Genomic DNA, 27992 nt, shown 5'->3' with positions numbered 1-27992 from the left:
GGGGTAAGATGGAGGGGAGGAGGGGAAAGACTGACAGATCGACGGACGTGGTTGAGTCAAATCAATCAAATGGTCACGCCTTACAGTACACATGGGAATTATGGGGGTTAGTGAGTTGTAAGTGAGGCCCTGTAAGTCTGGCAGGTTGAGCGCTGATAAGATAAACAGCAGCGTCATCAGCCGGTTCCACAGCAGGTGACAGTTAGAAGCCACACTGGCCTAGGGTGTCTCTGCTCTGGCGAGTGCTTTACACAGCACCATTGAAGAGTACGCTAACTCACATACCATGTGCACGTACCATGTACACCATACAAGTACCATTCACACTATGCTGTATATTCTGTGTACCATGCAGGTACTCTTGCAGTATACATGATACATCATGGTAGCACAAATCACGCCCTCACTCGATGCTACATCTTTGCTTCTTGAACACTGCCGTGGTCAGGCAGTAACTCAGGCTGTAATTTACAGCCCCACAGCCATGCAACTCTTGCCTTTCTCCTCCTCTTTCTTCGTCTTGTCTTTCTTGATGTTGGATCTGCCATCCAGCCTTGGAACTTTCCATCAGCCTCCCACTTCCTTTCTGCGGACTTCTTGAGCTCGTTGAATTACCGTACCACTGGACAAACAAATTACACCCTGACAACGCCCCCCCCCCCCCCCAGGCTTTGTTGTAGAGGCTACCCAATTCCTCCTCCTACGCAGCACGAGACAAGGACGGCAAGCAGGCATTGCCAGCCAATGCAATCATCGCCATGGACGAAATCCTGCGTGCCTTCGATCTTGCCACGACCGAGCAGCGGCGCCAGATCTTGTTTGATATCCTTGATCGCCTCACCGATGATGAGATGGACACTGTGGCCCAGATCCATTCATGGAGGGACAAGAGATTTGACATCTTGGGCAAGTGCCCCGTGGAGATTCAGCTCTGCATCGTCGAGCAGATGGAACTGCAGGACGTTTGTACTTCCATGCGGGTCTGTCGCCGCTGGCGTGCTCTCTTGACCACCAGCACGGGCCCTGTCGTCTACAAGGTTCTCTTGAAATGGTTTCCCACTTTGCTTCCACCATTTTGTGAACAGCAGGGTGCGATGCAGCAGCGGGCGGAAGTTCTTTACCGGGCCCTCAAGGCTTGGTCCATCACAACAGCTGCCCGCTATCCTGTGCGGCTCACCACCGGTTTCAAAGACTTTGTCGACCAACAGTGGCCAGCCCAGCAATTTGCACGTCTGAACCATGACAAGACCTATGTGGATCTCTCCTGTGGCAATTATCCCTATCAGAGTGTGGAGGAGGGATCGCCATCGAGGCAAGACCCCGTCTCAACCTTCTATTCGGATGGGAACCTCGCCTACCAGGTGGACGGCGGCAATGTGGGTTCCCTGCAGCCCATCATCGTTCATCAGCTGCCCACCTGCCAGAGAAGAACGTTCTCGAGTCCGACGTACAACCTCGTTAAGGGGAACCCCCCGAAACTCATGGCTGTAGGGGATCAACTCGTCATCGGTGTATCAGGCCGAACAGTGTAAGACGACTCCTGTTCTTCTCGTGAGCCACTCGGAGCCACAGGCACCTACTTACACAGAGTACAACATCTTAGACTCGCTTGGACTCTTGATGCCGATGATCCTGTGCAAATCTCTCTCCCCAATACCCCCATAGGGTGCACCACCAGAGACCTTACGGTCTACATAGAGACACAAGACAACCAGCTATATGTCTGGGAGGATTTATGTGGCCTGGTTGAGGTTGATACAGCAGTACCACAGGCAGGCCCACGACCGGACGAGACAACAGTACTGCACCTGCTCCAGCGTCCGAATACCGGCGAATGCGACCTGCCAGTGCTTCACCACCCTCTGGACCCGACCATATTTTTCGTCGTTGCTTTCGAGCCTCTATCCAGGGCTAAGTTCCTAATTTATAAATTTGCGAAAAGTGTTGACCGGTATAAACCAGTCGACAGGTTTCTCACTAATGTCGTCACGCCTGAGGAGGACATAGAGCCAGACCGTTGGTGGTCCCACCTCATCAGGCAAAGGCCCAGAAGACCCCCCGGAACTGAAACTATTGTACCGTTTGTGGATATCCGAAAAATCGACAATCGCGGCACTTATCAGCTGCTAAAGAAAGAAACCAAGTTTGACCAGTTCATATACCTCACGTTCAACACCCTGACCGAAAAAGTCGGCACCACGACCTATTACATGCCGGAGAGAGAAATCGCCTTCGATATCGCGGCCTTGAGTCTGAGCCAGGCATCATGTCTCTGGGAAGGCCAACTCATATGTGGATATGACACCTCGCCTCGATTTCGCGAGGAGTCGTCGCCTATCCTTCTGGTCCTCGAACCCCAGACCCAGGAGAGCATCGCCAGCGCCATGTCAGTGCCTTCAACTGGTGATATCTTCTGGGCAAACATGGCAAAAGAGCTAGAGACCAGCAGTTGTCGTCCGGACATTATCTGGCGCCGAGATCTCGTGGCGCAAAGCCCTGCATGCCGGGTCGTAACCGCTCTCTACCGCTTTCGATGCGCATGGTCTTTAAATTCCACAACCTGTACATTCCCTGGCCGCCACTCGGAAGGATGTTGGAAATACCTACCAAGCGGCCCCTTAAGGGAGCAAACATACCATGCCAGGCGGCTAGGCACAAGAGACATGATCCAAGTAATTGAGATCAGGAGCCCAGATATTGAAGTCACGGCCATCTACCGGGATGCCAACTTCCTGATCATGGTTAACAGTCTTAAGCAGTACATTGTCCTCGCTGTCGACCAAGATGGCCAGTGGGATCGGGTGATGGAGGCTGAACAACACGAAACCAGAATGGCGAATGGGCAAGACTGATTATGAGAGTTGAAGGAGGTCATGCCATCTTGAGATTTCACCCAACGAACCCCCGAGAGTTTAGCTCAGTGGAACTCTTAGATTGCGAATACAGACACATTTCAGGACACCCAGAGATAGCAACGCATCAAGAACCAACCATTCTGACCACTGGTGCGCTGCTGGTGACCTGTGGAGCCTATCCTATTCCTCTTGAAGTTTCTGAACAGCATGGCCAACGCATATCCAAAGTTCCCCCGAGAGTCATCAACACCTCACATTGTATATAGAAACTACGGCGAGGTCAGCGAGAACGAACAAAGAGAGGATTATCGAACAGTTCTTGACTTACATAGGGATTCCGAAAGTCGGTCGTATCCTGCTCGCCCAGCTCCTTGGCACGAGCCACCCGCAACTCTTCCGAGATACCCTCGCGCGCCCATGCCCTTTGTCTCCGCCGGTTCCGAAAGACATAGACCAGCCGCCACGCGATGAACAACAGGAACTCAAGCCCAAAGCAGACCGCACAGCCCACCGTCCCTGGGACATATCGGGGTGCATCGGCCGACTTGAAGATTTGCGAGCCCGTCATGTTGCCCACGCAGTACCCGACAAAGGTGAAGGACGACGTGAGGGTCCTCTTGGTGCGGCCGGCCGTGTTGGACGGGATCACGGTCCAGGCTAGAAACATGGAGATCACCAGCGGGACGGTCATAAAGTAGCCGCCCCACTTGGTCCATTTGTACTGCGGCTCGTTGGGGAGGAGGGACATCATGAGGAATCCGATGAAGGGGGGGATGGTGGAGAATGTCATAAAGTAGAAGCGCAGGTTCTTGCGGCGTGAGGTGAGGATGCCGACCAGGGCAAAGTAGGAGACCGAGAAGACGTTCATGGGGATGTTGAGGAGAATGACCTGGAGGTTGGTGAAGCCGAAGGATGTGCTGATGATGGAGCCGAATGTTGACAGGCCTCCATTGGGAACGGATACCAGGAACGCGTTGATGCCACAGAACCAGAACTATGAGAGAATTATTAGCATGTCTTGTTTTCTTGTTTGACGAGGAAGATATAGATCATCCTGGAAACTCAACACAGGGGGGACCTACACAAGGGTCGATAAGACATTCCAGCGCCTGATCCCACCGCCACCTCTTGACACCAGTCTGGTCATGGCCAGTGTTGTTCGTCAGGATACGGGTATTGGCCATCTTCCTCTCCTCGGCCGAGAGCCAGCGGACCTCGGACGGCGTGCCCAGGAGGAACAAGCACAGCGACCCCGTGATGATGGTCAGCGAGCCCAGGAAATACGACATGTACCGCCAGGCCTGGAAGCCGGCGCCGCGCTGGGCCTGCACCGAGCCGATGCCGTACAGGGTCAGGCTGGAGATGATGCCGAAGCCGGCGTTGGCGCTCTGAAAGACCAGGGTGCGCGAGGCGTGCTCGCGCGTCGTGTACCAGGAGCCGACGACGAGGATGAAGCCCGGGCTGATGCAGCACTCGAACATGCCCTGGAGGGCGCGCAGCGCGATGAGCTGGGCAAAGTTCTGGGCGAAGCCGATGCAGAGGACCACGATGCCCCAGCAGAGCATGTAGAAGGAGAGGGTGCGGCCCATGCGGTGGCGCTGGAGGATGATGTTGGAGGGGAACTCGAAGCACATGTAGGAGATGTAGAAGATGGTTGTGAGCCATGCGTCTTGAGTGCAGAGTGTGTGACATTGAGGTTAGTAAGACATGTCGTTGATGGTCAAGTAATTCAGCGAGTTCTATCTTCGTAGGTGTGAAGATCGCTCAGTGAAACAGGTAGGTTTCTGTTTCGAGGATGACCTACATTGATTGCCCACGAGATGGGTATCTTCTTCCAAGCCAAAGGTGGCTTGCGTACCAATTGATGTTCTATTTTTGTTTTGGTCAGTTCGTGACCTGGAAGATGGAGCAAGGAAGAGCCCTTTATTCTTACTTGTCACTTTGTTGCTTCAGTCATGAAATGTTATTAGCATCGTTTGGATCAAGAGTCTCTCAAGGGCACCGCTGCAACAATGATTTTGAGGCGCCCTTTTTTTTCTCGTTAATAATGAAACATTTCAGGAGGACACTCACGATTCCATAACAGAGCCACATTAGTGGTAACAAATAACGATCGATCTTCTTCTTCAGCCCCTTATACTGTTCCTCGGTGTATTGACCTAATGATAGCTCATATTAGACGCCTTGTTGTCCCAGGGCATTTCGCAATTATGACTTGCCATGATCTTCTATGACAGAAACTGCAACTGCGTCCTCTCCTGACTTGGAGTTCTCCTCGTCCGTCCCAGACTTCTCCACGTCAGATCTCTTCTCTTGGTGATGGTCTCTGACGTCGATTATGGCATCCATCTCCGCGGGCAGCGTCGTCACTTCAGATACAGTAGCCATGGTGCTCAAGACTTTAGGAAGTCGAGCTTTTCAAAATTAGAAAGATTGCACAGAAATGGACGTGGATCATGGAGTAGAAGAAGTATAATCATTACTTTCCGGTTGAGTGTCTAATCTTGGAAAGAGGGAAAACCCTTTCACGATCTCTGTCTGTGCCATAGGCCCGGCTTGCTTGATATTTGTCTATCATAGTTGCATGATAATCCTGGTCCGATCAGCACGACTTGCTTGCCACATCTCGCGAAAGTTGCTACCATGACATTTCTGGTACATTAGTACAGGAACCACTACGGCGGGGGAACCGCCTGCTGCAGACTTATCTGCAGGCGCAGCGATGATCCCATGTGCCGAGTAACCATCCACGCTTATCTCGGGATTGGGGTCACTCCCACGTCGAGCATAGAATGCACCCTCATCTCTCGATCTGGAGGGCTGCTGGGGCACCGCGCGACCTGAGATGTACAGATACAGGTCCACATGGTAGGACGAAACTTGGTACCCTACGCAGTGTGATTCTGGTGGGATATAGATAAATTGCCGGTTCATGGGGACATAATAGTTGTTTCCCTGATAGGTCTATTCCTTTTCTTGGACTAAGGTATTTCTCTGCTATCCTTGAGCATGCCCGCCCGGTGCTCGCGTATTGGCGGGAATAAAATGGTGACAAAGTTCCTCTTCTTGCGTGACGACCCCGGTGGGTCATAGCACCGCTGAGCATCCGGTCTGGACTCGGCCGAAGATCTCGAGAATAAAGGCAGTGAAATATTTATGCTACATACTTAAGTATATCTTACCCTTCGACTAATGACATGCATTGTGAGTAATGAGTATTCATGATGCAGGGGCTGTGAAGATATCTCGAGGCAGGAATTCTTGAAAGCTGAGGGTGACGACCACATTCTCATACGCCCTTCAGTGATCGAAGATCACATTGACCATCGACAGTTCGAGCATTAATTGTCTTTGATGATCAAAATAAATAAGAGAGCACGATCGCCTGCTTTCGAGGACTTTAGTGCGATGAAATTGCTCAAGCCTGGGTTATAGCAGCGTGCTTTAAGGTCAAGATATGAGACCGCAGATATTAATAACAGACATCGCAGCATAACACAGAAAGGTTTATGCCCATTAATATTAGCTCTGTGAGAGATTCTGTCCCCCGATAGTATGATTTGATTACTGTTCCCATATACAGCAGAGCCTTGCAAGCCTCCTACAGTCTCTCGGCCCTCATTAAAACTGCCATTAGCCATGATATGGCAAAACCTTTCTTGCGCCCAAAGTCTTTGCCCCTCCCCCCCTTGCTGCTGGAAGGGGACGAGTCTGCTTCTCCACAGCCTGGTAGATCAAGACGAGACTATGCTTCGTCTCATTCTTGGCTCACAGATCCTCAATATCTTTCGGATGCTCAAAACCCGGCAAGCTCGTGCTCGATTCTCCTTGCGCCCTCAGAACTCCTAACGGAGAGAACAACCTCAAGTCCTGAAGACTCGATTTCGAAGTTGGAAAAAATGTCTCCTAAGGCTCGTGTTGTGAATGTCGGCTCATTGAGTTTATGTCTCGCGAAGAGCCTCGTCGCTTTCTGAATCCTCTTCTTCGAGTTGTTGAGCATCGCCGGGGGACTGATCAGTTTCGCATATCCAGGCCACCAGAGGACAAAGACATAACCCGACCATTACACCCGTCGTTCCGACGATGCGCCAATTGTCTCGGACCGCTTCCGGAACATATGTGTTGACGAGAGATGCGGCGCGTTCAAGATGGAGATTGGATATTGACGACATGTTGTTAAGAGGGCGCCGGGGAAGACAAAGTAAATACAGTCTCAAGAATGTCGAGAATTGGATTTGCAAAGACGGGGAACAGTCTACATGAAAACTGATATTGAAATGCTTAGTAGGTGCGCGGGAAGAGATTTAATAAATACGATGCGGAAATGTCCGACAGTCTCTCGGTGTAGAAATGGCCTGACATCAACCCACAAGTCATGAACTGGACTGCTGTATGACAGGCCACAAATTAACAACACCTTGTCGGTCTGATCCTGGCGCCTCCCCAAGGCTTTGATTGAATTTGTATGAAAAGTTCCATAGAGAGAATCCTACCGCTTGTGACTCCTTGTGTTGCGAATTCCTTATTCTTTTCTCATCTTGTTTTTTCTTCTTTTTCTTCTTCTTTCCAACCCGTTTCCTGTCAGCGTTGGAGTGTCTGCAAGTGATATGACACGATTTTGCGACGAGGTAGTGGTTTCGCTGCTCGAGGGCAGCTATTCACCACAGAGTAGCCTGTCAACTGAATCAGCACGCAATTTGTGCTGCATCCCAAGAACTCGAATCACTGATTGTGCAACGGTATACGCTTTGCGCTGTCAGGCAGCGTGAGGGCCATGGGGTAGGTGACGCAATTCGAGGGCGAAAGAAATCTCGAATCTTGTGAATCCCAACAAAACGCGAAGCGAACTTCAAGCTCACATAGCGTGCCAAGATGGATTTGGGGCATTACAGGCTAGAGCCCAGGGGTCCAAGAGTCCATAATGCTCTTGACACGGGCCGTAATAACTTCATTTGACTGCTGGCTAGACTTGAATATGTGCTCAGGCATGCTGAGAGAAGATGCAAAGTTATGATCAAATTTGAGTCATACCCATATGCGACTTATCAATGTCGTGATCATGGGCGGACTTACAACCTGTCCTAGAAGAAGTGCCGGGCGCTGTACGAGACGCAGTTAATCTCTGCCGAGACAGAGAGTGAGACATAGCAAGACAAGACAGACGGCTGTTAAAACCCGAAAATATTGATTCGGTGCATTCTCAAAACTCTACCTAGTTGAGCATGCCACTTCATATTACGAGAACCCTTTGGGAACTCGTTTGAATGAGAGAATTTGGAAGTGATTAACCTTGGCATCAGGCAGGAGGATGCCTAGAACTGCGCAAAGCCCGCTCAGACAGGAGAGACAAAGAAAAATAGGTGATCAGTCGGCTTTGGAGGTCAAGCAGCCGTGCTTAGATTAAGGTCAGGAGGTGGTACCAGACTGTCGGTATCCAGTAGAAAGACATCTTGTGCGCATTGGGCACCGTCAGCAACAACATGAACAGTCGTGCTGAAAATCTTAGTACTATAACCATACTCTATGATTTGCTGGTCAAATTGATACCTCACAGACGTGATTAGATTTTGAGCGTGTTTCTGGTGAAATCCATCATTAACTTCTTTCTTTGGAGTGGGATCTATTTTGAATATGCGTTTCCGTTGAGGCGTCTTGTTGGAGCTGCCAGCCTCACCGTTTTCAAGTGAAGCAACAAATATGATAGAGTTTCTGAATTGACAGTAGGCAGGCTCTCGAGGAGACTTCCCTTTGAGATATATCTTATGGTCTCTCTCGCTCGCTCCCACTCTTGGGACTAAGAAGCGTCGCCTTCTTTCGTTCCTTCATAGAACATAGCTTTACCCATTCAATCTTCACTTGCCAAGATGTCTTTTAGCTTCAGTGTCTTGACAGCAATGATTCTCATTTGCCTCGCAGGCTTCCTGATGGGGTTGCGAGCTTTTGACTATGCGTCGGAGCACGGCGACCTGGGAGAAAATCGACAAAACAGAGCTCCCAGAGGCTACGGCAGCACACTCACACACATGCAAACCGTCTATCTCGAAGGCAATCCGTACGCAACTAGGACGGCAGAACCCAGCTACGTTATCACTGTTGATGTCCGGCACAGCCTTTGGGGGTTCTGCCCATTTACAGTCGTCAAGGCCGAACAATGCGGTCTTGCTGGAGGCTGTGTGGACAGCAATTCCTGCTCTGAGGGATGTGGATTTACTAATCACCCGCACTCTACGACTTTCACCTGGTTCGTTATTCTCCTTTCTGTTTGTCCTTTTTTTGCTATCTTTCCCCTCTAAAGGTATTGTTATTACCGTCTCTCACCAAGCGCATTCTACGTACAGCACCCAGCCTGGTCGTGCCTACTGCTCCACGGCGCTGTTGACACTGGCCAACAGCGAGGGGCCCTACACCTACCTCGCGTGTGGAGAGAGCCCAGCCACCGAGCAATACCTGGCTGTCCCAACAGCCGAAGCCACAGTCACGCCCACCAGAACCAATTTCCCCACTATCACAGTTATATCAACGATGCCGCCGGGATACACATATGACCCTCAAATGTTCGCAGGGTTCAACGCTACTCATTTGCCGTTTGAACTAAGCGTCAGCCCGGGTGTAGTGGGTGGAGGCGTGACCGGGATCTTGGTCTTCTTGGGTATCTGGTATTGCACCGCTTTATACCTTGGGCGGCCGGTGAGAAGGAGAGTGAGAGCACCAGGGCCCGACATCAGACGCCCTGGAGGTCGGGGCAATCGACATGCGCACCTCGAGCCGCCGCCAAAAGTGAAGTACCGTGGACCCCTGGACCTGCCCACAGATCTTATGCAGGATGACGACGCGGTCGAGTTGTCGGCCTTGGGGTCCTCGTCTGGGCATGTTGATCGTTCTCTGCCTGTTGATCTGGGAGAGACCAGTGGTGAGGTTGGCGGTGAGGTCAGTGGTGAGGCCTCACAGCTGGATCAAGATTCAAAGTCAAATAGCTCCGTGGAAAAGCAGGGTATAGTGACTGAGGATGAAGTCGGGCAAAATCCATGCCCCTAGTTCACTCTAGAACTTGATTACACATAGCTTGCAATTATGCCGAACTCAGAAGAATGATCATGTTTGTGTGTGTCCGTCACTCACCTCACGGTACGACGCAATCGTGAACTGTTGGTCTTAAGACTTTACTTGGTCATCAAAGATTTGCCTTTCTTATTCTCATTCAACATCAAGGGTTGCGATGATTATGAGTAAAGAATTGCGAACGGAACGCATGCTGAAGCCTTGTTCACGTATTGGAGCTGGTGGTCTTGCTCGCTTTTTTCTTCACCCCTCCTGACAGACTAGCATAGGGGGTAATTAACCAGGTCTTTGAAGCCCTGCCAAGCCCTCTTTTTGTTATTAAGGAAAAAAAGACTCCCGTCGCAGCCTATCCAACATGTTCTTTGAAGTTACATCTAGCGTCAAACTTGGTAAGCTTTTTGATTTTGTGCTGTCGATGTCAGTCTTGAAAGGTGGCACGAGTTTTGAGCTGCTACTCTGGAGAGCATGCACAGGCTGAGTTCATCGTGATAGTAACATCTGTTCTTCTAAATTTCTTCGCGTGAAGAAGATGTTGCTGTTAACAACGGAGTTGCTTTTGACTAGGAGCTGGCTGTATGATAATAATGCTGCCATTTGAGAGCTCCCTTAGCGAATTTTGTGCGTGTGGGTCCCCACAGAGGTCACATAGCTTGACCATATCCGTCATGCTAACAAGACCCTCCAGGATTTTCTTCTCCATGTCCAATGATTATAGTTGTAAAATTTTCTGAAGGGTATGCGACCATCTTCTACAGTGCCGTTGTGCGAGGGCCAGTGGGTTACTGGCTTAGAGCCGTACACGGCCTAACAGCCAACGGCCAGGGCATGGATAACCTCACATAGTCTAGGCCCTCTGGTCTTTCGTTCTTCTTCCTTTTCTTCTTTGCTTAGCGCCTTCGCAAAATAGGTTGTTCATCACATATTTGTAATTAATACTGCAACCCTGCTTTAGCTTCCAAGCGGGAGGCCCTCCAACTTGAGAGAGTGACTCAGTTTCGAATGCACATGTGATGTAAGCAGAGGTGGGCCTCCTGCTTCAAATCGTGCATTTTCATATATACTCAAGCAGCTACGAGATGCACTATTACGTCCTTTCTCGTATCATGATAACAAAGCTGCTGTTTATAGGCTCGAGATTAACAGGAGTCCAAAATGCTGAAAGCTAAGCGAGCCTGTCAACGAATATATAAATGATGAGCTTTTCCAGCTCCAAGTTTTCTGAGGATGATCCCAATTGTCAGGGGGAACTCAAGTCAAGTGAGAGATGCTGGCCTGGAGGTAAGTTGCTTCTGCCATTTTAAATAAGACTGAATCGCTAATAATGTATCTCTAGTGTCGCGCTCAAAGAGAAGGACAGATCAGTTCGAGGATGAGTACTTCGCGTTTCGAAACACCAGGGTTGGAAGAAGAAGAGGAAACTCTGACATCTTCTGACTATCGTGCTTTTGCGAATGATCCGTTGCTTTCTGGCGGTTTTCAGTCCATGCATGGTTATGGTTCTTCTGTACCCAACACTCCTCTTCAGTCGGAACTCCCCTACGAGAATTCCTGGACGGACGAAGTGCCGGAACGTGGTTTCGATAACAGCTCACAGCCTGCCTCCAATACTCATTAGAGTCAGCAAGCTACTGACCGTCATCAACACTGCGCCCCCACCCTACGTACAGGAAATCCTGTAGAGCCCTCCGCATATAGTTCCACGTCGCTCATTACCCATCCATCGAACGATTCCAATTCAGCAGTTATTTCTCCGATTCGTGGCTCGTCATCGCTGGAATTCGAGGAGGACCATGAAAGCATGCGTATTATAGATGTATTGCATGCTGAGCCTGATGGCTATTTCTACTGTCCTTCGTGTTGGGAGCCATTCAGAACCAGAGGAGACATACGGTCAGTTCATAAGTTCCATCGTTTCCAACACATATCTAAATCACTCTCTTAGACGACACTTTCGTCGCCACGCACAACCGGTATTATGTCCTTATTGTCCGATCAGGATGGCTCAGCAACGAGACATGGCAAAACATGCCAGAACCCATGGTCAACGAGACCGCTTCAGATGCGCAGTGTGCGACGAGACTTTCACCTTACACTACAACCTGCAACGGCACGCAAGGCGGCAACATGGTATTGACATGGTTGTTGAACCTGGACAGTGATACACTCCTTTTGTTCTTTTAAGACATTCATTTACACTGGCTACTCATGCCGTAAAAATTTGGTCGATTCGATGTTTAATGTGTTCCTGTGCTGTTGTTTTACCAACTGAAAATAACTAAAAGAAATTTTCGAACACACGGTGCCCCAAGTAGCTCTCAAAACTACCAAAAGTTTGACATCATCCAAAAAAACTCAAAACATATAAAGAACATGACATGGAGATACAGCTGTGTTCAATTCCAGAACGTACTTTTCTCCAAACTCCTGCCATTGTCAAATTTCGGCACCTCCGTCTGAGTCAATGTCAGAACCATCCTCGGGAATATCATGGTCCTGGGTAAGACCGTCCTCCTCTGATTCTGAGGAGTCATCCCCGACAGAATCAGCATCTGCTGTCAGCTCCGTCAGGGTGTCAGGGTGGTATGCAACAGGTGTCGTTCTCCGCTCGACCTGCTTGAAGATCTCCTTGCTGATATCTCTCATGACCTTCTGCAAGACTTCACGATGAACAGTCCAGCCTGAGTTGCTGCAGCCTCCGAGAAGGAAGATTGGGCCCCATTTGCGATGAACTTTCTCATGGGAACCAGGCTCTTCGTAGCTGGCCGGGTGGTGGCGGAAGTAGAGTTTGCAGCAGAAGCAAGCCGGCTTGCTGGCTACAATGTATGGATCGCCAGCATAGAACACCCGATCGTTGTCGTAGAAGTGATGCAGCATCTGAACCTCTGCATGCACACATGGCTGCGGGTGGTCTGGGCTGAAATAGGTCTGCAGCGTTTGCTCCAAGCTTGTCTGACTATCAAGATTGGACAGATAGCCTGAGATTTCTGGCAACCGGGGATCATCTTTACTCAGCATCCGTGTGAGTACGCCTCTCAAATTCGTGTGCTCGTCAGCCTGTGGCCGGGATACACAAGTTGGGACTGGAACCGGAGCCACGTCGAAGACGTCCAGAAGGGCATTCAGTCGGCTGCCATCTTCGAGGAGCTCTCTGACAGCGCGCACATGATTGGCAAGTCGTCCGATAAGGTGTCGTATTTTGCGACACATGCCAGCAATCTCGAGAGGGACAGCTGCATCTTCATCCACAGGCTCACGACTAAGTCTGAGCAACAAAGCCATTGAAGGATCTTTTCGACCTTTCCAAGTTTCCTGGCAAATGGCGACCAAGTCTTGGCGGGGGGAATCTTTGAATTTCTGAAGCCACCCAACTAGCCCTACGTGAAGAACAACAATTGGTAAATACACTAGGTCAGTGTGGTGGAATTTTTGCTTACCTCTCTCATCGATGAAATTCTCCGTGATATACTTTTGGCACTTGGTCACCAAGTTGACAAGGTTATGAGCCTGCTTCTTGACTCTCAACCTGGCGAAGTCGACACATGTGCTCATCAATTCATTCTCGGCTTGATTCTTCTGATCTTCGGACAGCACCTGAAAAGCCTTGACGGACTGGATGATAGATTTCAAAAACGAAACAACTGCTTCGGAAGGTCCCTCGTTAGACGAAATCCAGAACAAATGGCAGTCATGACGATTTTCAACAGCAACAGCTACAGTCGTAGGGCCTCCTTTCTTGTAATCACATAGAAAGGCGAGGTTCTTCAAGAATCTCCTTTGAATGGCTAGAGTAGTAGAAAGATCGAGGTGGGCTATGAGATGAGGTCCTCGAACTCCGCCTAGAATGTAGAGCAGAAAAAGAGCCTCGTACAAGCGGCAAATAAGGCGATGATACGGATTCAGGCGGGGAGTCTTGGCCATGACTTTGTCGTAGTATCGATCATAAGAAGTTGGAAGATGTAATCTATCATGCTGTGGAAACAATAATTTGGCGCGCAGGAGAGAACTTGCATAGCTTTTACAATAAGGCTTTCACAAACGAGGGGTATAAGTTGCCACATAAACAGAGGTGGGCCTCCCGCTTCAAGCTACCTACCGTGTCCCACCCCGTCTGAGAAACAACAGGTAGGCCAGCCTTTTCAACCTCTTTGCCGCGTATCTCACCCTCTGTTAAAGAGGGGAGATTAATCGGGCATAGGAGCACCAATGCAGCCTTGGTGTGTCGATCAGCATGGCGTATAGCAGAAAGAAATGCCTTTTTTTTCTCTTTCTCTTTCTCTTTTTCTTTTTTTTCTCCCCTCCCTGTTTTATCAAACAAGATCGGACAAACAAAATACCCCTATATTCAAGCTAAGGAAGCTTAATCATATGTCGAAGTTTGGAGTGAGATCTTCTGACTTCTTGCTACTGTGTACAGTTTTCGGCTGAGAAGCACTTGAGCACTGGTTTGTTCAACAAGGAGGAGTAAGGTGGTAAACAGTACTTCAGCAGTTCCTTCGACAAAAAAGTAACATTATCTCCGATTGACATGCCTGCCCTTTCATGAGAAGAACTTGTTCAAGAAATTTGACGAGAGGCAATGAAATCTCGAAAGTTCTAGCAATCAATTGATTACTGCTGTACTTCCGACTTTAAGGCCTTCTATCACATGCACTCCCAGCATTCGAGGATTTGATCTCAATCACCGATTCGCCCCATCAGGAATTCCCGGAAGAGCCCTAGAATCTCAAAACCCTTTCAGGTGCAGACCATAGACAGATTGATTGATTCATGGATTTATGCAAAGCGAACATTAACGAGTTGAGCACCTTGTCACCCGTTAAAAAGTTGGCTGTTATGGTTTTGAGAGCATGAACTAAAAAAGACACTTGGCAGGTGTAACATTGAAAGTTCAGGCTGAAGAAAATGACTGGTTTGACGTGTAAATTACTAAATCATTCCCCGAAAGGTTCACAAACCGAATGCGCGATCCAGCCACGAATCTGAGAATTACAGTAATTAGGAGCTACGTGAAACACTGTAAGCAGAAAATGCTGGCCTCGGCTGGGTGTCAGTCCAAGAGTCGTCATTGACATCGGCCCAAAATCCCACCGGCTCGCATTCGCAAACCACTAGCCGCAGCACCTACAGTTGATTGGCCTCTGTCCTGACCAAGCCTAGAAGACCACCAACCCCGTTCCATCCATTCTCACTAAGCAGCCCGCTGGGCCCTTCCCCTGCTGACTACGGCGCTCGAGTTATCCCGACCAGGCCATTTTCGCTTTTCCATTCTAGGATTTGTTTTTTTCCTCCCGTTTTACCCGTTTCAGCCATTCTGCAGCGAGTTGCAGAGATGCCCCCAAAAGAATGAAAGAGAATGCGAACAGGCGCTGGCACACCTTGGCACTACCAGACTGTCTTTCTCCACTGACGGCAAGCAGGAGTACAGTAATAATGCGACGGGACAAAACATGGAGCAACCTTTGTGCGGTGAGCCGTGGTCATTTTCTCGTTCTCGCTTTGTGTGGCTGATTTCCTCCGACCCGTCACTGTTTAGATGGACGTCACCCAAACGGCCCTGACGTGTCAGCAAGGGGATAAGGTAGAGGTGAAGACAGTATTTACGTCTATACATATATATATACTTGGGCACTCTGTGTTGTTCAATGGTAAACTTCAGGTGAAAAAGAATTATAAAACCCAACAACATCAACTTTGACGCGCTCCTTCCAATTTCATCAACACGCTCAGGGCCACAAGCCAAACTGACTCACGTAACCTCTACTTGTTCACACAAACAAATCATTCACCATCCAGCAGCCTTTACGAATTGATTGTCAAAAGTTCTTTCCCTTCCTCCCTACGTCTTCCACATACAAGCTTGGCCAATCAAACTTCGAGGCCTTTGATTTCTCTCTCCCAGCTGCAAATCAACCGGCAACGAAAGAAAAGAAATCACCATGAAAGACTTCAAGCCACTTGCTGTCCCTACCAGGACGGCCATCCCAGAGAAGGCGCCGTCTATGGACGCCGTAAGTGACTCCATCCCCAACAATCCGCTCCCCTTTTTGGACGACATGGAGAAAAGTCGCCCCCCCCCCCCGGCCCCCCAAGTAGTAATCCATTCTAACGGCAGCACCACAGTTCCTCGTCAAGGAGTCCTTTACGCTCCCAACCCTCCTCGCCTTTGGTGGTGTTTTCCAACTTTTCATCTCCGTCGTCCTACCAGCGCGTTTCGCCCTCCTTCCCATCGGCTTCTTGGCTGGACACGCCATCATCACCACCATCCTGCAGGCACGCTCGCCCCAGGACAGCCCGCTCATGGTCGACATCATCCCAGGCCGCTCGACAGCCCAGCTTCCCCTGCCGCTGGCCAACAACAACAACAATACCACCACCACCACCACCACCACCACCTCGATCCAACCCAACTTCGGCTCCACCGCTGCGTCCTCGCCCGTCGTGGCCTTCCACCTGGGCGTCCACTTCAACCACCCCATGGGCCCCTTCTGCCCCGGCGGAAGCGAGATCGGTGCGCACTTCCAAGCTATGTTCACGGACCTGCAAGCCCGACGCGACGAGTTCGACATGCTGTCTGCCACAATCTGGCGCGGCACGACGCGGCCCTCGCACAACGGGATCCTGATGATAGCGTACTTTCGCAGCGTGGACGGCCTCAACCGGTTTGCGCACGACAAGGTCCACCGGGAGGGGTGGGACTGGTACCACAAGTTCGTGCGCGAGACGGGACACCGGCACTTTGGCCTGTTCCACGAGACCTTTCTGAGCCGGCCGGGCGAGTGGGAGACCATCTATGCCGACTGTCAGCCTACGCTGCTGGGGGAGAGCAGTGTGCGGTTCGACCGCCGAGAAGATGAAGAGCCTGCGAAGGAGGGAATGGGAACGGAGACCGATCCGGAGGCGGAGGTGTGGATCAAGCCCCTTGTGAGCGCGGATCATCCAGCCCTGAAGACCCAGGCCAAGAGAATGGGCATGACACTGGGACTGAAGCGAGAAAACTGAGAGAATGTTGAGAGATTGCTCTCAGTCTTGGGGCCCGTGTACACGTTTAAGCATAACTCTTTTTTTTCCCCCCCCTTCTTTTTCTTCTTTTTTTTTTTTTTTTCTTTCGTTGAGGCAGATGGAAAGATACTTAGACAGGAAGGATGTGAGCCAAACTCGTCAAGCTAGAGGGTTCCCACGATCAGCGCCATGGCAGATCTTGTATGCATAGCTTTTGATAGACAAACAGACAGATAGACAGACAGATAGACCATTGAGAATTGTCGACTCCAGCGTTCTTTGACCCTCTCTGTCCCGAACTGATGCTGCAAGTGATAATTTCCAGCAGCTGGAACACTAACTTATTTGCTGCATGACTGAGACTTGACTAGGAAACCAATGTAATTCAGTAGTTGAGCAGGACGAGGAAGAGTATCCAAGTTGAAGTTCCATGATTTGTTTAAATCTATAATAACATTCCAAGGTTAATACATAGAATAGACAGACATATAAATCAGTAACAAGCGCTTAATTTTCACTCCACGTCCAGGGGGTCCTGTCGTTATCGCGGGCCCCATCCAAGGCTGGGGTTCGTCCCCGGCGCTATTCCCCAGCTGGACAACTCTAATTTTAACCGCCCAAAACCCTGCTGCGTCGGCAAGGCGTCCAGTCCAAGTCTTAGCCTCCCCAAGCTTTCCAAATGCCGGCACCCCGGAGGATTTTTCTTTTGCCTTTCCCCCCCCCCCTTCTTTTCTTCCCCACGCGACGACCACCTTCTTCTCATCTACACTACACCTCATCAACACTCATTCGAGGGAAGGGGAGGGGCCAAACACGATCTCCACTTCTTCTCGCGTCCGCCAACGCGGCGGGTTGCCTTTGCCTTCCCTATGCCCAAGACACTCTCCTTTGGCGACTCTGACACGAGGATCGCGTGATGTCGCATACACACACACACACACACACAGTCACTCTTACAGCCACTCATTTGCTCACTCACTCGATACCCAATTGACGACGGCTCATGATGAATATGACGACGATGAAGATGCATGAGGTGGTCTCTGCCTCTGCCTTACGGCTCAGGGCTCTTAGCCTCGTTGTCCTCCTTCTCGTCCTAGCCACGCTCATCTCGCCCGCCTCCGCAGACGGAGTGGCCATATCAGCCACGCCCCACGCCCAGTATTCGTCCTCCATTGGGGTCCTGGGCTGCAAGATCAACACCAACCGCGTGGCGTACTGGCCCATGGCCGTGGACTGCACCAACATCTGCGTCAAGCTGAGCTACGGCAGCCGGTCCGTCCACCTCCTGCGCATCGACCAGTCCGGCGGCGCCTACGACGTCAGCTACGACGCCTGGAACTACCTGCAGACGGGCAAGTCCGCCACGGCCGACCCCATCGCCGGCGGCGGGGTGGCCATGACGTACGAGAACGCCTCCGCCTCGGACTGCAGCAGCCTGATCAAGACGGACGGCCTGCCCCTGAGCGCCCCCAACAGCATGGACTTCCTCTTCAGCTGCCTCGCCGACCAGAGCAGCTGGGTCGCCCAGAACTACGCCCTGTACAACATCGACGACGCCATCTGCTCGCTGGGCTACGACGAGAAGTGCTCCCTGGACTGGGAGTCGGGCGCCAACCAGCCTACCTGCCCGCACACCCTGGGCCTGCAGACCTCGCTGACCTCGGACCCGGTCTATGACATTGAGTACCCGACCGGTCAAAAGGTCTTGGCCTCTACAGGCGAGGCTGTGAGCAGTGGCGCGGCTGGAGGTGTGGGGAGCGAGGCCGCCTCTGGGACACGGTGGCTTCTCGGGCTGGTTGTTCCCGCGGGGCTGCTCGTGACAGCTTTTTGGATATAGCTGCGACCGAGATATGTTAATAATTCTTCAGATTTTTCTTCGTCAATATACCCCTATTTAGATGTTTGTTCTTGTGTATAATCTGCGGCCTCTTCCTGTGCAGAATCTGTGGGACGAAGAGCAGGTCTCGAGGTCCTCGTGATGGATTTGTAAATAGCCTTGTTGTTTATCAAGATATTGATGCGGATGAGTCAAAATTGACCCGTCTTATACACACAAGTACTAGTAGCACCCTAAAAATAGTGAGAATGCTGGTCAGCTTCATTGTTTGATAATTACCAGTTATATCTAGCGACCTGTTAAAGACATACACCTATCCTGGACTGCGAGTCTCTAATGCACCATCCTATATTGTACACATCTCCCTAGATCCTGGCGTCTCTTGTGAAGGTTAGTATCGGAGGTCGGCGGGCTTGACCTGCTGGGAGATATCACCTATTCTTCGACAGTAATCTTTTACAAGTCGGACAAGACCAGCGCCATGTCTAGTAATTTGCATCGTCTCCTGGATCTCGCTTACATGGCCCTTGACATCCATGGTAAATATTTGCTACACGGCCGATTGCGGTCTGGAGTCGGTGCCCTCCATTGTCCCATTCCTCCAGGTGTGTTCCCGTATGCCATCGTTCCTCGACCTCGGGAACGGCATGTTATGATTTGCCACTAAATCTGGATGCTGACCATCACGTTAATCATGCCCAACTATCCTACTGTGCCCATGGATACCGTAGTTGTTCAGCCGATATCGTTTACGCCAAACAGCGTACAAGACGAGAATAGTATGTCTTCCCTTAGCGAACAAGTTGTGTCTACTGCAAACCTCGTCGACCATCGAGGCATGCTGGGACAAAGACCACATATTATAAGCAAGGACACGGGTTTAGACCCGGTTTTTTTGGTGGTTTTTTTTTTCCCTTTCTCAACCCACAAAACGTGCTTTTTAAGAGTAGACGTTGAATGCTCGAGGCAAGGGGCGCATCCACATGCCGACTTCCCGAACAGAACTCCTGGGCCCGAGAAGAAGAAGCTCGCGTGTCGTCTTTTACCCTTGTGAGTATTGCCAGTCTAGGCAACAAAAAGTCGTTCATTCTCACGGATGGGACTTCTTTCATTGGTGCCTGACCCTCACCTTGAGCGCATTGATTTACTTGCCTGATAGGATTCGGCCCTTCTCCAGCCATCTAGACTAACCGGGCTATAGCTGCTGTCAGAAAGTCCATGTGCTATTGTGGCCGCATCTGATGAAGCCATCCGAACACAGGCACAATACCGACATCCGTCCGGAGGTCATCTTGAGCCCTACAATGCAGTTGGGAGCAGCGTTTAAGGGCCAAGGAATGGTACTTGTGCATGCTACCATGCAGGAGTCTCAGCACGTCATCTGGCTATCAGATACGCAACTCTCTGGACTTTGGCTAGTAAGGTGAGTTCTTCGGCATCTTGTCCGAATGAATGATTTTGTTCCCAAGTTCCGTCCTGTGTGCAACCGCACCGGATCAAGCCGAGCTCATCGCCGAGCTGAATCTACAAGGCTTATCAGGACCCATGTCCCTTCTTTTGTATCCCAAGACAAGCCTCGACTTTTCTCCAAATTCCCCTACACCGTCCTCCAGGCCCCTTCCCCCCTTCTCGAATCCTTTACCTACGACCCATTATACGCACACCTTTGTATTTCCCCCGCATTTTAAGCTGCTGGGGGGGGGGGGGGTGTTCTCGATAATGGTTGCCTGTACGGATGAGCTGATAGGCCTGTTGCTCACGACCAGGGACTCAGCACGCAATCCGCACTACACCTTGTGCAGACCATGTCGCGGATCCTTCCAATGAAACAAGCAACATGGAATAGGCTGGGGTGGGAAGAAAAACCACCTGCAAACAAGGGTCCGCCCACCATGGCCCGTGTAACAACAACAAGAGACCTCGTGGTCTTAGTCACTGCATACGCGTCGTTGCTGGGGTGGTTGGTTAAGGGATTGGCTGGTCATGCAGAGAAGCAAGATGAGAGGGGTTCAAAAATAAAAAGGGCTGAAGAAGTGGTTTCTTGATTTCTTATGTCCTCGCTGTTCCCGCCGACACGGAGGCGCGATGCCACTTGCACCATTTCACTTTATACTTTAACCTTTTTCAACAAAGCTTGATACGGAGCCTTGGGACTCGCCAAGGCCACTAATCTAGGAACCATGGCTTTTCTCAAGATCCCCGAGCTGAACACGCGCCTTGGCACATACCGTGCTTACCACCTGGCGGCCATCATCTTGTAAGTCTCTCAAACACATGCGATGATGGGGTTGAGGTTGAGGGATGAAAGCTGGAGGGGGTGACCATTTTTTTTGTGAAGAATGTGACATTGCTTGTATGACAAATAATAATAATCATCATCATCATCGTCATCGTCATCACCACAGCATCTCCTCCTTCTTGGCTGGCTACGATTCTGGTATCGCCGGTGGGATCCTGACCTTCAAGCCCTTCATCAAGGACTTCCACACGGGTGGCGCATCCGAGGTGAGCTCCCTCACCGTCGGCCTCGAACAGCTCGGATCCTTCCTCGCCGCCTTTGCCACATATCCCATCACCAACGCCATCGGCCGAAAATGGACCATCATCGGGGCCACCGCCATCTTCTGCGTCGGCGTCGTCATCCAGGTCGCGCCCACCAAGTCCCTGGCTGGCTGGTACGTCGGCAGGATCATAGCTGGTATCGGCATGGGCGGCCAGAGCGTTGTGGTGCCCATGTACTCTGCTGAGATGACGCCCAAGGAGATCAGGGGCCGGTGCGGGTCCTTTTACCAGTGGATGTACACGTGGGGCGTGCTGCTGGCCTACTGGCTGGACTACGGCGTCGCCAACAATGCCAGCATCGCCAGCAGGTCGGCCGAGTGGCAGATCCCCGTGGGCCTCGAGCTGGTCGCCGCCGGCATCATGCTCCTGGGCTGCCTGACGCTGCCCGAGTCCACGCGCTGGCTGCTGTCGAGGGGCCGCAACGACGAGGCCTGGCGCTCCCTCGTCTGGATCCGCGGCTCCGAGGACGACAAGACCCAGGCGGAGTTCAGCGAGACCCAGCTCGGCCTGCGCGCCGAGGAGGCCGCCAAGGAGTCCTTCTCCTACCGGGAGCTGCTCGAGCCCGCCAACCGCCTGCGCTTCTTCATCGGCCCTTTACTCTTTGTCTTCCAGAACGCCACCGGCAGCAGCGCCCTGGCTGTGTTTGCGCCCCAGTACTTCAAGCTGCTCGTCGGGAGCAGCGGCACCCGCGATCTGCTGCTCACGGGCCTGTTCGGCGCGGTCAAGGTCATCGCCTGCACCTTCTTCATCTGGTTCCTGTCGGAGAAGTTTGGGCGCAGGACCTTGTTGATGGGCGGCTCGGCGCTCATGGCCATCTGCATGTTGATCACGGCGCTTATTGTGGATGAGATTCCGACACAGTCCAGCGCGACTGTCACCAGTGCTGGCAAGGCGACTGTGGCCATGATTTATCTGGATATCATGGTACGTTCTGGCCTGTTAAGGAAGCCCCTGAGTGGATGGGCTTTTTTCTTCCCCATCATAGTTTTCTGCCTAGCATGAAGCTGACTTGTGTTTCTCCCTTCCTTTTTTTTCTTTCTTCTTATAATTAGATCTACAACTGCTCATGGGGTCCCCTTCCGTGGGCCTACGCCCCCGAGATCTTCCCAACACGCATCCGAGCCATCGGACTCGCGACAGCTATGCTCGCTCATTGGGCGACCTCGGTCTGTTTCTCTATCGCCAGCCCGTACATGATCGCCAATGTCGGGGCCAACACGTTCCTGATTTTCATGGGCTTCGACGTCCTCGCCACCGTGTTTTGTTTCTTCTTTATCCGCGAGACGAAGGGCAAGAACCTCGAGCATGCTGCGGGCACCGAGTGGCAGGTGGCGGAGAAGTCGACCTCGGACACGGAGCATGGGAAGGCGATGGAGCTCATTGAGGCCCATGATGCCTTTAGCCCGGCCTTTAGGCGTGGGAAGCACCATGCTTGAGAGAAGGAGGGGAAGGTTCTTGTCGATATCTGTTGGAAAGTAGAATAATGTTGTAGCATGATACTTGTTAACAATGGTGGTGATATTGTTACTGAAATACCCTTTGACGAGGGGAGCCAGTCTGGCACTATGTATGGCCACATAGATTTTCACAAGACCGACATAATTCCAGGGAAGCCTCCCGTTCTTGCCGTGATTTTCATACCATGCTAAATGTCAATGAACGATCGTTAGGTGGAGTTTCGTCGAGACTCCATTTCTGGTCTGATGCTTAAATGAAAATATAAGAATGATGAATTGTAGACCTAGTGAAGAACTGAAGCATATATAATCGAAGCGCTATTCCAAGGAATCGGAAAGTATGTGTTGAGATACCCGTTTCGCTCATGTCATGGCTTCTCTGGATCTGATAACCCATATCATTATCGTCAAGCGCGCAACCAGTAGAAAGAAGAAGAAGAAGAAGAAGAAGAAGAAGAAGAAGAAGAGAGGAGAGGGAAAAGCGTCGTAATCCATTCTAGCGGCAAGACTGTGTACTGACAAGAGCATTTATGGGGCAGCAGGGCAGTTTGATATATCCACTACCTTGGCAAAGTCATGATGGAGTGGGCCGGTGGGCCCCCTTTGCGTCTTCTCCCACATGCCGAACGCACCGTACTAAAAAGCCTCCACAACATAAGCATCTCTTCGGCTCTGAAACCCCACCTACTTGATTTGAGCTAGGAGAAAAGGAAGGAGAAAGAAAACGAATAAAGAAGAAAAGCCTCAAGACGCGCGGGGGGAAGGGGGGGGGGGGGAGCTGGACACGACCATCCTCGAGACACCTTCTTCTGTTTCTCCTGGCTCTTGTGCAGTTCTGACCAAAGCATTCTTGCAGGCACGTTTGAGTCATAGATGAGTACTTAGTAAGTATGTAGGGCAACATGAATCGATGCCCTGCTAAGGCTGGAAAAGCCAAGCCTTGCATCACCATCTTGCGGCCACAATGCCAAGGCTTGTCTTCGACAGCAGTACGCGTCGCCTCAGCACATAACGCGCTGTGTGTGTATCGAGACTGACCCACCAAGCAACGTGTATACCATCCATCTCATTCCAACTAGTACCCCAACCTATCAAGGAGCATATTGCTCATCAGTTGTACGCCATTCACCTGGACAATGGATCACACTTACGACTTTGAGTACGTGGTTCTGTAGGAGAAAAAAAGTGATACATAGCAACAAGACAAAGCAAATGTAGATATTCAAAAAGTTGTTGTTCCCTGACAGATACCGGGGTCTCTGTCATACCGACCCGGAAAAGTAGGGGTCGATATTTGCCCAATATAATATTGAGTCAGGCAGGGGTTTTCATCGGCAACAAATAACGGGGACTTTTAAGTCTCGACCTATGATGAGCGTGGTATACGTAAGAAGCATGCATAAATGTAGGTCCTCTGGGGGACATCTTGGTTCTTGGTTCGGGCGCCTCAAGGGCTGGAGCAGTGGTGATCCTTGAATGTGGCGCCTCCCTAACCTCATGACCGTCTGTTCTTCGGTCCGGCAATGCTAAAGCTTGTTTGTACGCCACCGCCTTGGAAATGATGGAGAAAGAACTAGTATTTGACAATATTGGGAGGGGGCGTGCATCTATTTTGTCAAGGAAGAGGTTCTCTTTCTTTTCCTTCTTGAATTTGACTTGGAACAGAGCATAAGTTATGTCTGCTAAATACGTAGCCATTCAGGGTTCCAAAACAACAAGCCATTTGATAAGCATTTCATGCATGTAAGTGAATACTATACCATGTACATACTAATATAGTAAGCATTGAACAAAAGAAGAAAGGGAAAACGAAGCGAAACCAGTAATATTACCAGGATCCTTCACCAGTCTTTTGTCTATCTCTCTCTCTCTCGTATATTCCAGAACGGCCCAAGACAATGCCAATCACTGAACACAAAGGGTAAAAACATGGATTCCTCCTATGGCATCAGATTGAACTTGACGCGTTCGCTGACGAGTATCTCTGCATTGCTGCGGCTGGAAGCGGGTGGAAGCCTGCATTGCAGTCTCGGGGAATCTTCCTCCCACATCCCGTGCCCCTTTTGCAATTAAGCTTGTGTACCCTATTATAACGTCCTGGACTGGTCCTGGCCAATCAGAAAACGCCCGAAACCAAGCCTCAACGGGCTTTCTTCTTGTCCTCGAAATATCACATACGGAGCTTGCGTGGTCAGTGGATCCCTGGGAGAACAGCCACGGAGACAAATGGCCCACAGGGGCATTGCTGTTGTTGTGGTGGACCGTTGTTTTGATGGAGTGGAAACGAAACAACTCTATTCCTGTCCTTGTTGTCTTTCCAGAGAGAGATAGGATGGATATATAATGTATATAAAGCCATTGATGGCACTGCTCATGATGAACAAAGGCAGGATTCAGTTCTCATCAGCAGCCTCAACTACAATTCATTGTCTTGGAGCAGCAAGACTTTACAATCTCCTCTTCGCCACTCCTTGTGTATTCGTGTAAACCACATTTCAGTCGCTTTCGAAAGAATTTCTATCATCTTCTCCTTCTTTTTTACCCCTTATCCTCTCCAGCATCACAATGGTGGCCTTTTCTAAAGTCGTCTCGGGCATCGCCCTTGTTGCGGGTGCCGTCGCCCACCCAGGCGAGCAGCATGACAATGAGCACATCCGGCGCGAGATCGAGGTCCGTGATATCCACGCCGCCCTGGGTGCCCGTGCCCTGGCCCAGTGCTCCAATACTGCCACAGCCCGCCGCCTCAAGCAGCGCTCTGTCCAGCGCCGCGCCGACAAGGTCAAGGCCATCCGTGAGGCCCGCGGCATCAAGGCCAACCCCAAGAAGTTCCGCCGCGATCTGGCCGCCCTCGAGGAGTGGGAGACGGTCAACCACAACATGTCGGGCGAGTACGACTACAACGTGTTCACCTCGCTCGAGACTGTCTTCGACGCCAATACCTCCTGCATTCTGGCTCCTGAGGTGACTGCTGGGCCTTACTACGTCGTGGGCGAGTACTTCCGCTCCAACGTCAAGGAGACTCTGTACTCTGAGGGTGTCGACCTATTCCTCGAGGTGCAGTATGTTGACATCAGCACCTGTGCTCCTGTGCCGGATGTTGCAGTCGATATCTGGAATGCCAACGCCACTGGTGTTGTAAGTACTATCAGTTAATGTCTGAATTTTCCAATGCTATTCTCTCATCAACCCTGCTAACAATTTCTCTTCCACCAAATAAAAAGTACTCGGGTATCTACACTTCTGGAAACTATGCCGCCGACGGTGTCAACTCGACCTACCTCCGTGGTATCCAACTGACCGACCACGAGGGTGTCGCCCAGTACGAGACCATCTTCCCCGGCCACTACGACGGCCGCGCCACCCACACCCACCTTTTGGCCCACACCAACGCGACCCTCCTGCCCAACGGCACCATCTCCCTCTTCAACAAGCCCGTCTCCCACATTGGCCAGCTCTTCTACCCCGAGTCCCTCCGCTCCGCCGTCGAGGCCACCTCCCCCTACAACACAAACACCGTCGCCGTCACCTCCAACGACGACGACATGTGGTCCATCGTCCAGGCCGACTCCAGCTACGACCCTTTCCCCCAGTTCCTCTACCTGGGCGATGATATCACCGATGGCCTGTTTGCCTGGATCCAGATCGGCATCAACGCCACCGCGGACTACCAGGACAACAGCTACTACGCCGTCGCCGGCTACCTGGCGGCCGATGGTGGTCATGCTGAGGAGAACTCCCTGACTGGGGGTGGTGGCGGCGGCAACGGAACTGCTCCTTCTGGTGCTGCACCTTCTGGCACTGCTGTCCCTACATCGGTGTAAAGAAGGGCTTGGAGAATGGGAAAAGGTGGATGAGGACAGTGCGTTGAGCAGTGTGGTTTTTTGGTGGTTTTCTTTAACAAGTTGCGGGAAACGAGGCGTGTGGCAGCATTTTCATCGCTTGTATATCCTTTGATTCTTTTCGTCGACGATACGTCGGCACTGCTTTGACGTTTGTTCTTTTCTAAAGTTCTACAAGATCAGATATATAGATGACTTTAGAACTAGATATATCTATCCAGAATAGATTAGAGAGCGTGGTCCATCTGAGAATTCCCAATTTGGCAGCTGGCCTTGCAAAAGAATTACTGAATTTTGTAAATACTTGCTTGAGTACTCTTCTAAACTCATCCTCTATACAATCACAACATATGCACAATGCCAAACCGTGGAATTGTGCAACAAATTGGGTTCAAACATGAGAAAGACCACCAAGGCCTGAAAAAGTTGCTAATTACATGAAATGAGGGAGGAAGGGAAAAAGAAAGAAAGAAAATGACACCCCTCTTCGAAGGAACATTTGCAATACTCAAAGGCTATTGTCAAGCTGACCTCTGTTCGTGCTACAATCACCAACTTACAGCGAGAATGTTCATTTTAACCTTGAGATCAATTCATCTCAAAGGAAATTTTACGAAGTCAATGGAGCTGGCTCAAGGCCCATTTCCAAGGTGGAAATGGCTAACTGTAACAACATGAAAGTCAGGCACTGGTGTCAGGTCATGATGAATCTGATAATATGAAGGATATCTCAATCACACATTGCAGGAGAAGTAAAATCAATCGAGTCTATGGACACGCTGTATCATAGCTACCACTACCATTCATTCATTTCCCAGGTCTCAAATTTGGTGACCGGACTTGTTCTGATGCTCACTCGTATCTGGTAATCACTTACTGTAAGTATGCCAATGTTTTGCTGAATGGCCTTGGACGGCTCTAGGGGTATAAAACTCCCACGAATGCTTCCTCCGTTCGAGTTGTGCACGTTTTCTGGTTGTTTTCATTTCAATGTAAATCAAGGAAACTGCGCCCAGCTACCGTAACGTTGGAATCAGGACAATCGCAAGCAGACAGTCTTCGCCAATTGTTGCAACAACGATCAACAGTCTGGAATGAAAACAAGCGCACACGATGCCTCGTCACCATGGGTCCTCAGACCACCTTCGCGGCTGCTACCGACGACCCACAGTTGATTCAGACCTGAACGTGTCTGTCGAATACCGAGATGCGCCGGACTATGGCCCACGCACGACGGAGGCAGTGAGGTATGCTACTCGTGAGCACAGCCGGAACGCACAAGGCTACACCGGCTATCGTACAACAAGCTCGGGAGGTGCTCATCCACAGAGAGGCTTGTATTATTACCCACCACATGCATCATACCCTCCTCCTTCTCCCC

The 27992-nt window shown here is 50.8% G+C and overlaps 10 protein-coding genes across 10 annotated transcripts; 8 read left to right on the top strand and 2 right to left on the bottom strand.

The window, feature by feature from the left end:
* Nucleotides 1–758: 758 nt before the first annotated feature.
* On the top strand, nucleotides 759–1532 carry M406DRAFT_68202 (uncharacterized protein; the record flags this gene model as incomplete). The annotated part of the gene is made up of 1 exon (XM_040925154.1): nucleotides 759–1532. One exon carries the CDS (start codon nucleotides 759–761, stop codon nucleotides 1530–1532), a length of 774 nt encoding a protein of 257 aa, XP_040776755.1.
* A 1574-nt stretch (nucleotides 1533–3106) lies between these two features.
* On the bottom strand, nucleotides 3107–5243 carry M406DRAFT_339147 (MFS general substrate transporter; the record flags this gene model as incomplete). The annotated part of the gene is made up of 7 exons (XM_040921425.1): nucleotides 3107–3124; nucleotides 3184–3849; nucleotides 3938–4524; nucleotides 4660–4724; nucleotides 4858–4859; nucleotides 4929–5024; nucleotides 5103–5243. The coding sequence occupies 7 exons, from the start codon at nucleotides 5241–5243 to the stop codon at nucleotides 3107–3109; spliced, it is 1575 nt and encodes a 524-aa protein (XP_040776754.1).
* Nucleotides 5244–6329: 1086 nt separating this feature from the next.
* Nucleotides 6330–7086, top strand: M406DRAFT_356056 (uncharacterized protein). Its single transcript, XM_040923344.1, has one exon. It carries the CDS (start codon nucleotides 6500–6502, stop codon nucleotides 6827–6829), a length of 330 nt encoding a protein of 109 aa, XP_040776753.1. The 5' UTR covers nucleotides 6330–6499; the 3' UTR covers nucleotides 6830–7086.
* Nucleotides 7087–8719: 1633 nt separating this feature from the next.
* M406DRAFT_68200 (uncharacterized protein) lies at nucleotides 8720–9947 on the top strand (the record flags this gene model as incomplete). The annotated part of the gene is made up of 3 exons (XM_040925153.1): nucleotides 8720–9026; nucleotides 9151–9467; nucleotides 9918–9947. 3 exons carry the CDS (start codon nucleotides 8720–8722, stop codon nucleotides 9945–9947), a joined length of 654 nt encoding a protein of 217 aa, XP_040776752.1.
* A 1215-nt stretch (nucleotides 9948–11162) lies between these two features.
* Nucleotides 11163–12220, top strand: M406DRAFT_356052 (uncharacterized protein). The gene is made up of 3 exons (XM_040923343.1): nucleotides 11163–11192; nucleotides 11248–11804; nucleotides 11857–12220. The coding sequence occupies exons 2-3, from the start codon at nucleotides 11726–11728 to the stop codon at nucleotides 12093–12095; spliced, it is 318 nt and encodes a 105-aa protein (XP_040776751.1). The 5' UTR covers nucleotides 11163–11192; nucleotides 11248–11725; the 3' UTR covers nucleotides 12096–12220.
* Nucleotides 12221–12347: 127 nt separating this feature from the next.
* M406DRAFT_339143 (uncharacterized protein) lies at nucleotides 12348–13832 on the bottom strand (the record flags this gene model as incomplete). The annotated part of the gene is made up of 3 exons (XM_040921424.1): nucleotides 12348–12407; nucleotides 12453–13282; nucleotides 13349–13832. The coding sequence occupies 3 exons, from the start codon at nucleotides 13830–13832 to the stop codon at nucleotides 12348–12350; spliced, it is 1374 nt and encodes a 457-aa protein (XP_040776750.1).
* A 2018-nt stretch (nucleotides 13833–15850) lies between these two features.
* Nucleotides 15851–16913, top strand: M406DRAFT_329653 (uncharacterized protein; the record flags this gene model as incomplete). Its single annotated transcript, XM_040920451.1, has 2 exons — nucleotides 15851–15922; nucleotides 16035–16913. The coding sequence occupies 2 exons, from the start codon at nucleotides 15851–15853 to the stop codon at nucleotides 16911–16913; spliced, it is 951 nt and encodes a 316-aa protein (XP_040776749.1).
* A 1027-nt stretch (nucleotides 16914–17940) lies between these two features.
* Nucleotides 17941–18895, top strand: M406DRAFT_351158 (uncharacterized protein; the record flags this gene model as incomplete). Its single annotated transcript, XM_040922600.1, has 2 exons — nucleotides 17941–18642; nucleotides 18857–18895. 2 exons carry the CDS (start codon nucleotides 17941–17943, stop codon nucleotides 18893–18895), a joined length of 741 nt encoding a protein of 246 aa, XP_040776748.1.
* Nucleotides 18896–20933: 2038 nt separating this feature from the next.
* Nucleotides 20934–22751, top strand: M406DRAFT_339140 (general substrate transporter; the record flags this gene model as incomplete). Its single annotated transcript, XM_040921423.1, has 3 exons — nucleotides 20934–21010; nucleotides 21159–22239; nucleotides 22368–22751. 3 exons carry the CDS (start codon nucleotides 20934–20936, stop codon nucleotides 22749–22751), a joined length of 1542 nt encoding a protein of 513 aa, XP_040776747.1.
* Nucleotides 22752–25337: 2586 nt separating this feature from the next.
* On the top strand, nucleotides 25338–26593 carry M406DRAFT_38511 (uncharacterized protein; the record flags this gene model as incomplete). The annotated part of the gene is made up of 2 exons (XM_040924062.1): nucleotides 25338–25907; nucleotides 25994–26593. 2 exons carry the CDS (start codon nucleotides 25338–25340, stop codon nucleotides 26591–26593), a joined length of 1170 nt encoding a protein of 389 aa, XP_040776746.1.
* Between the last annotated feature and the right edge of the window lie 1399 nt (nucleotides 26594–27992).

This window comes from Cryphonectria parasitica, assembly GCF_011745365.1.
Source record: "Cryphonectria parasitica EP155 unplaced genomic scaffold M406scaffold_4, whole genome shotgun sequence".
Lineage (NCBI taxonomy): Eukaryota > Fungi > Ascomycota > Sordariomycetes > Diaporthales > Cryphonectriaceae > Cryphonectria > Cryphonectria parasitica.
The sequence above is the reverse complement of the archived record's forward strand: the minus strand, read 5'-3'. Positions and strand labels throughout refer to the sequence as shown.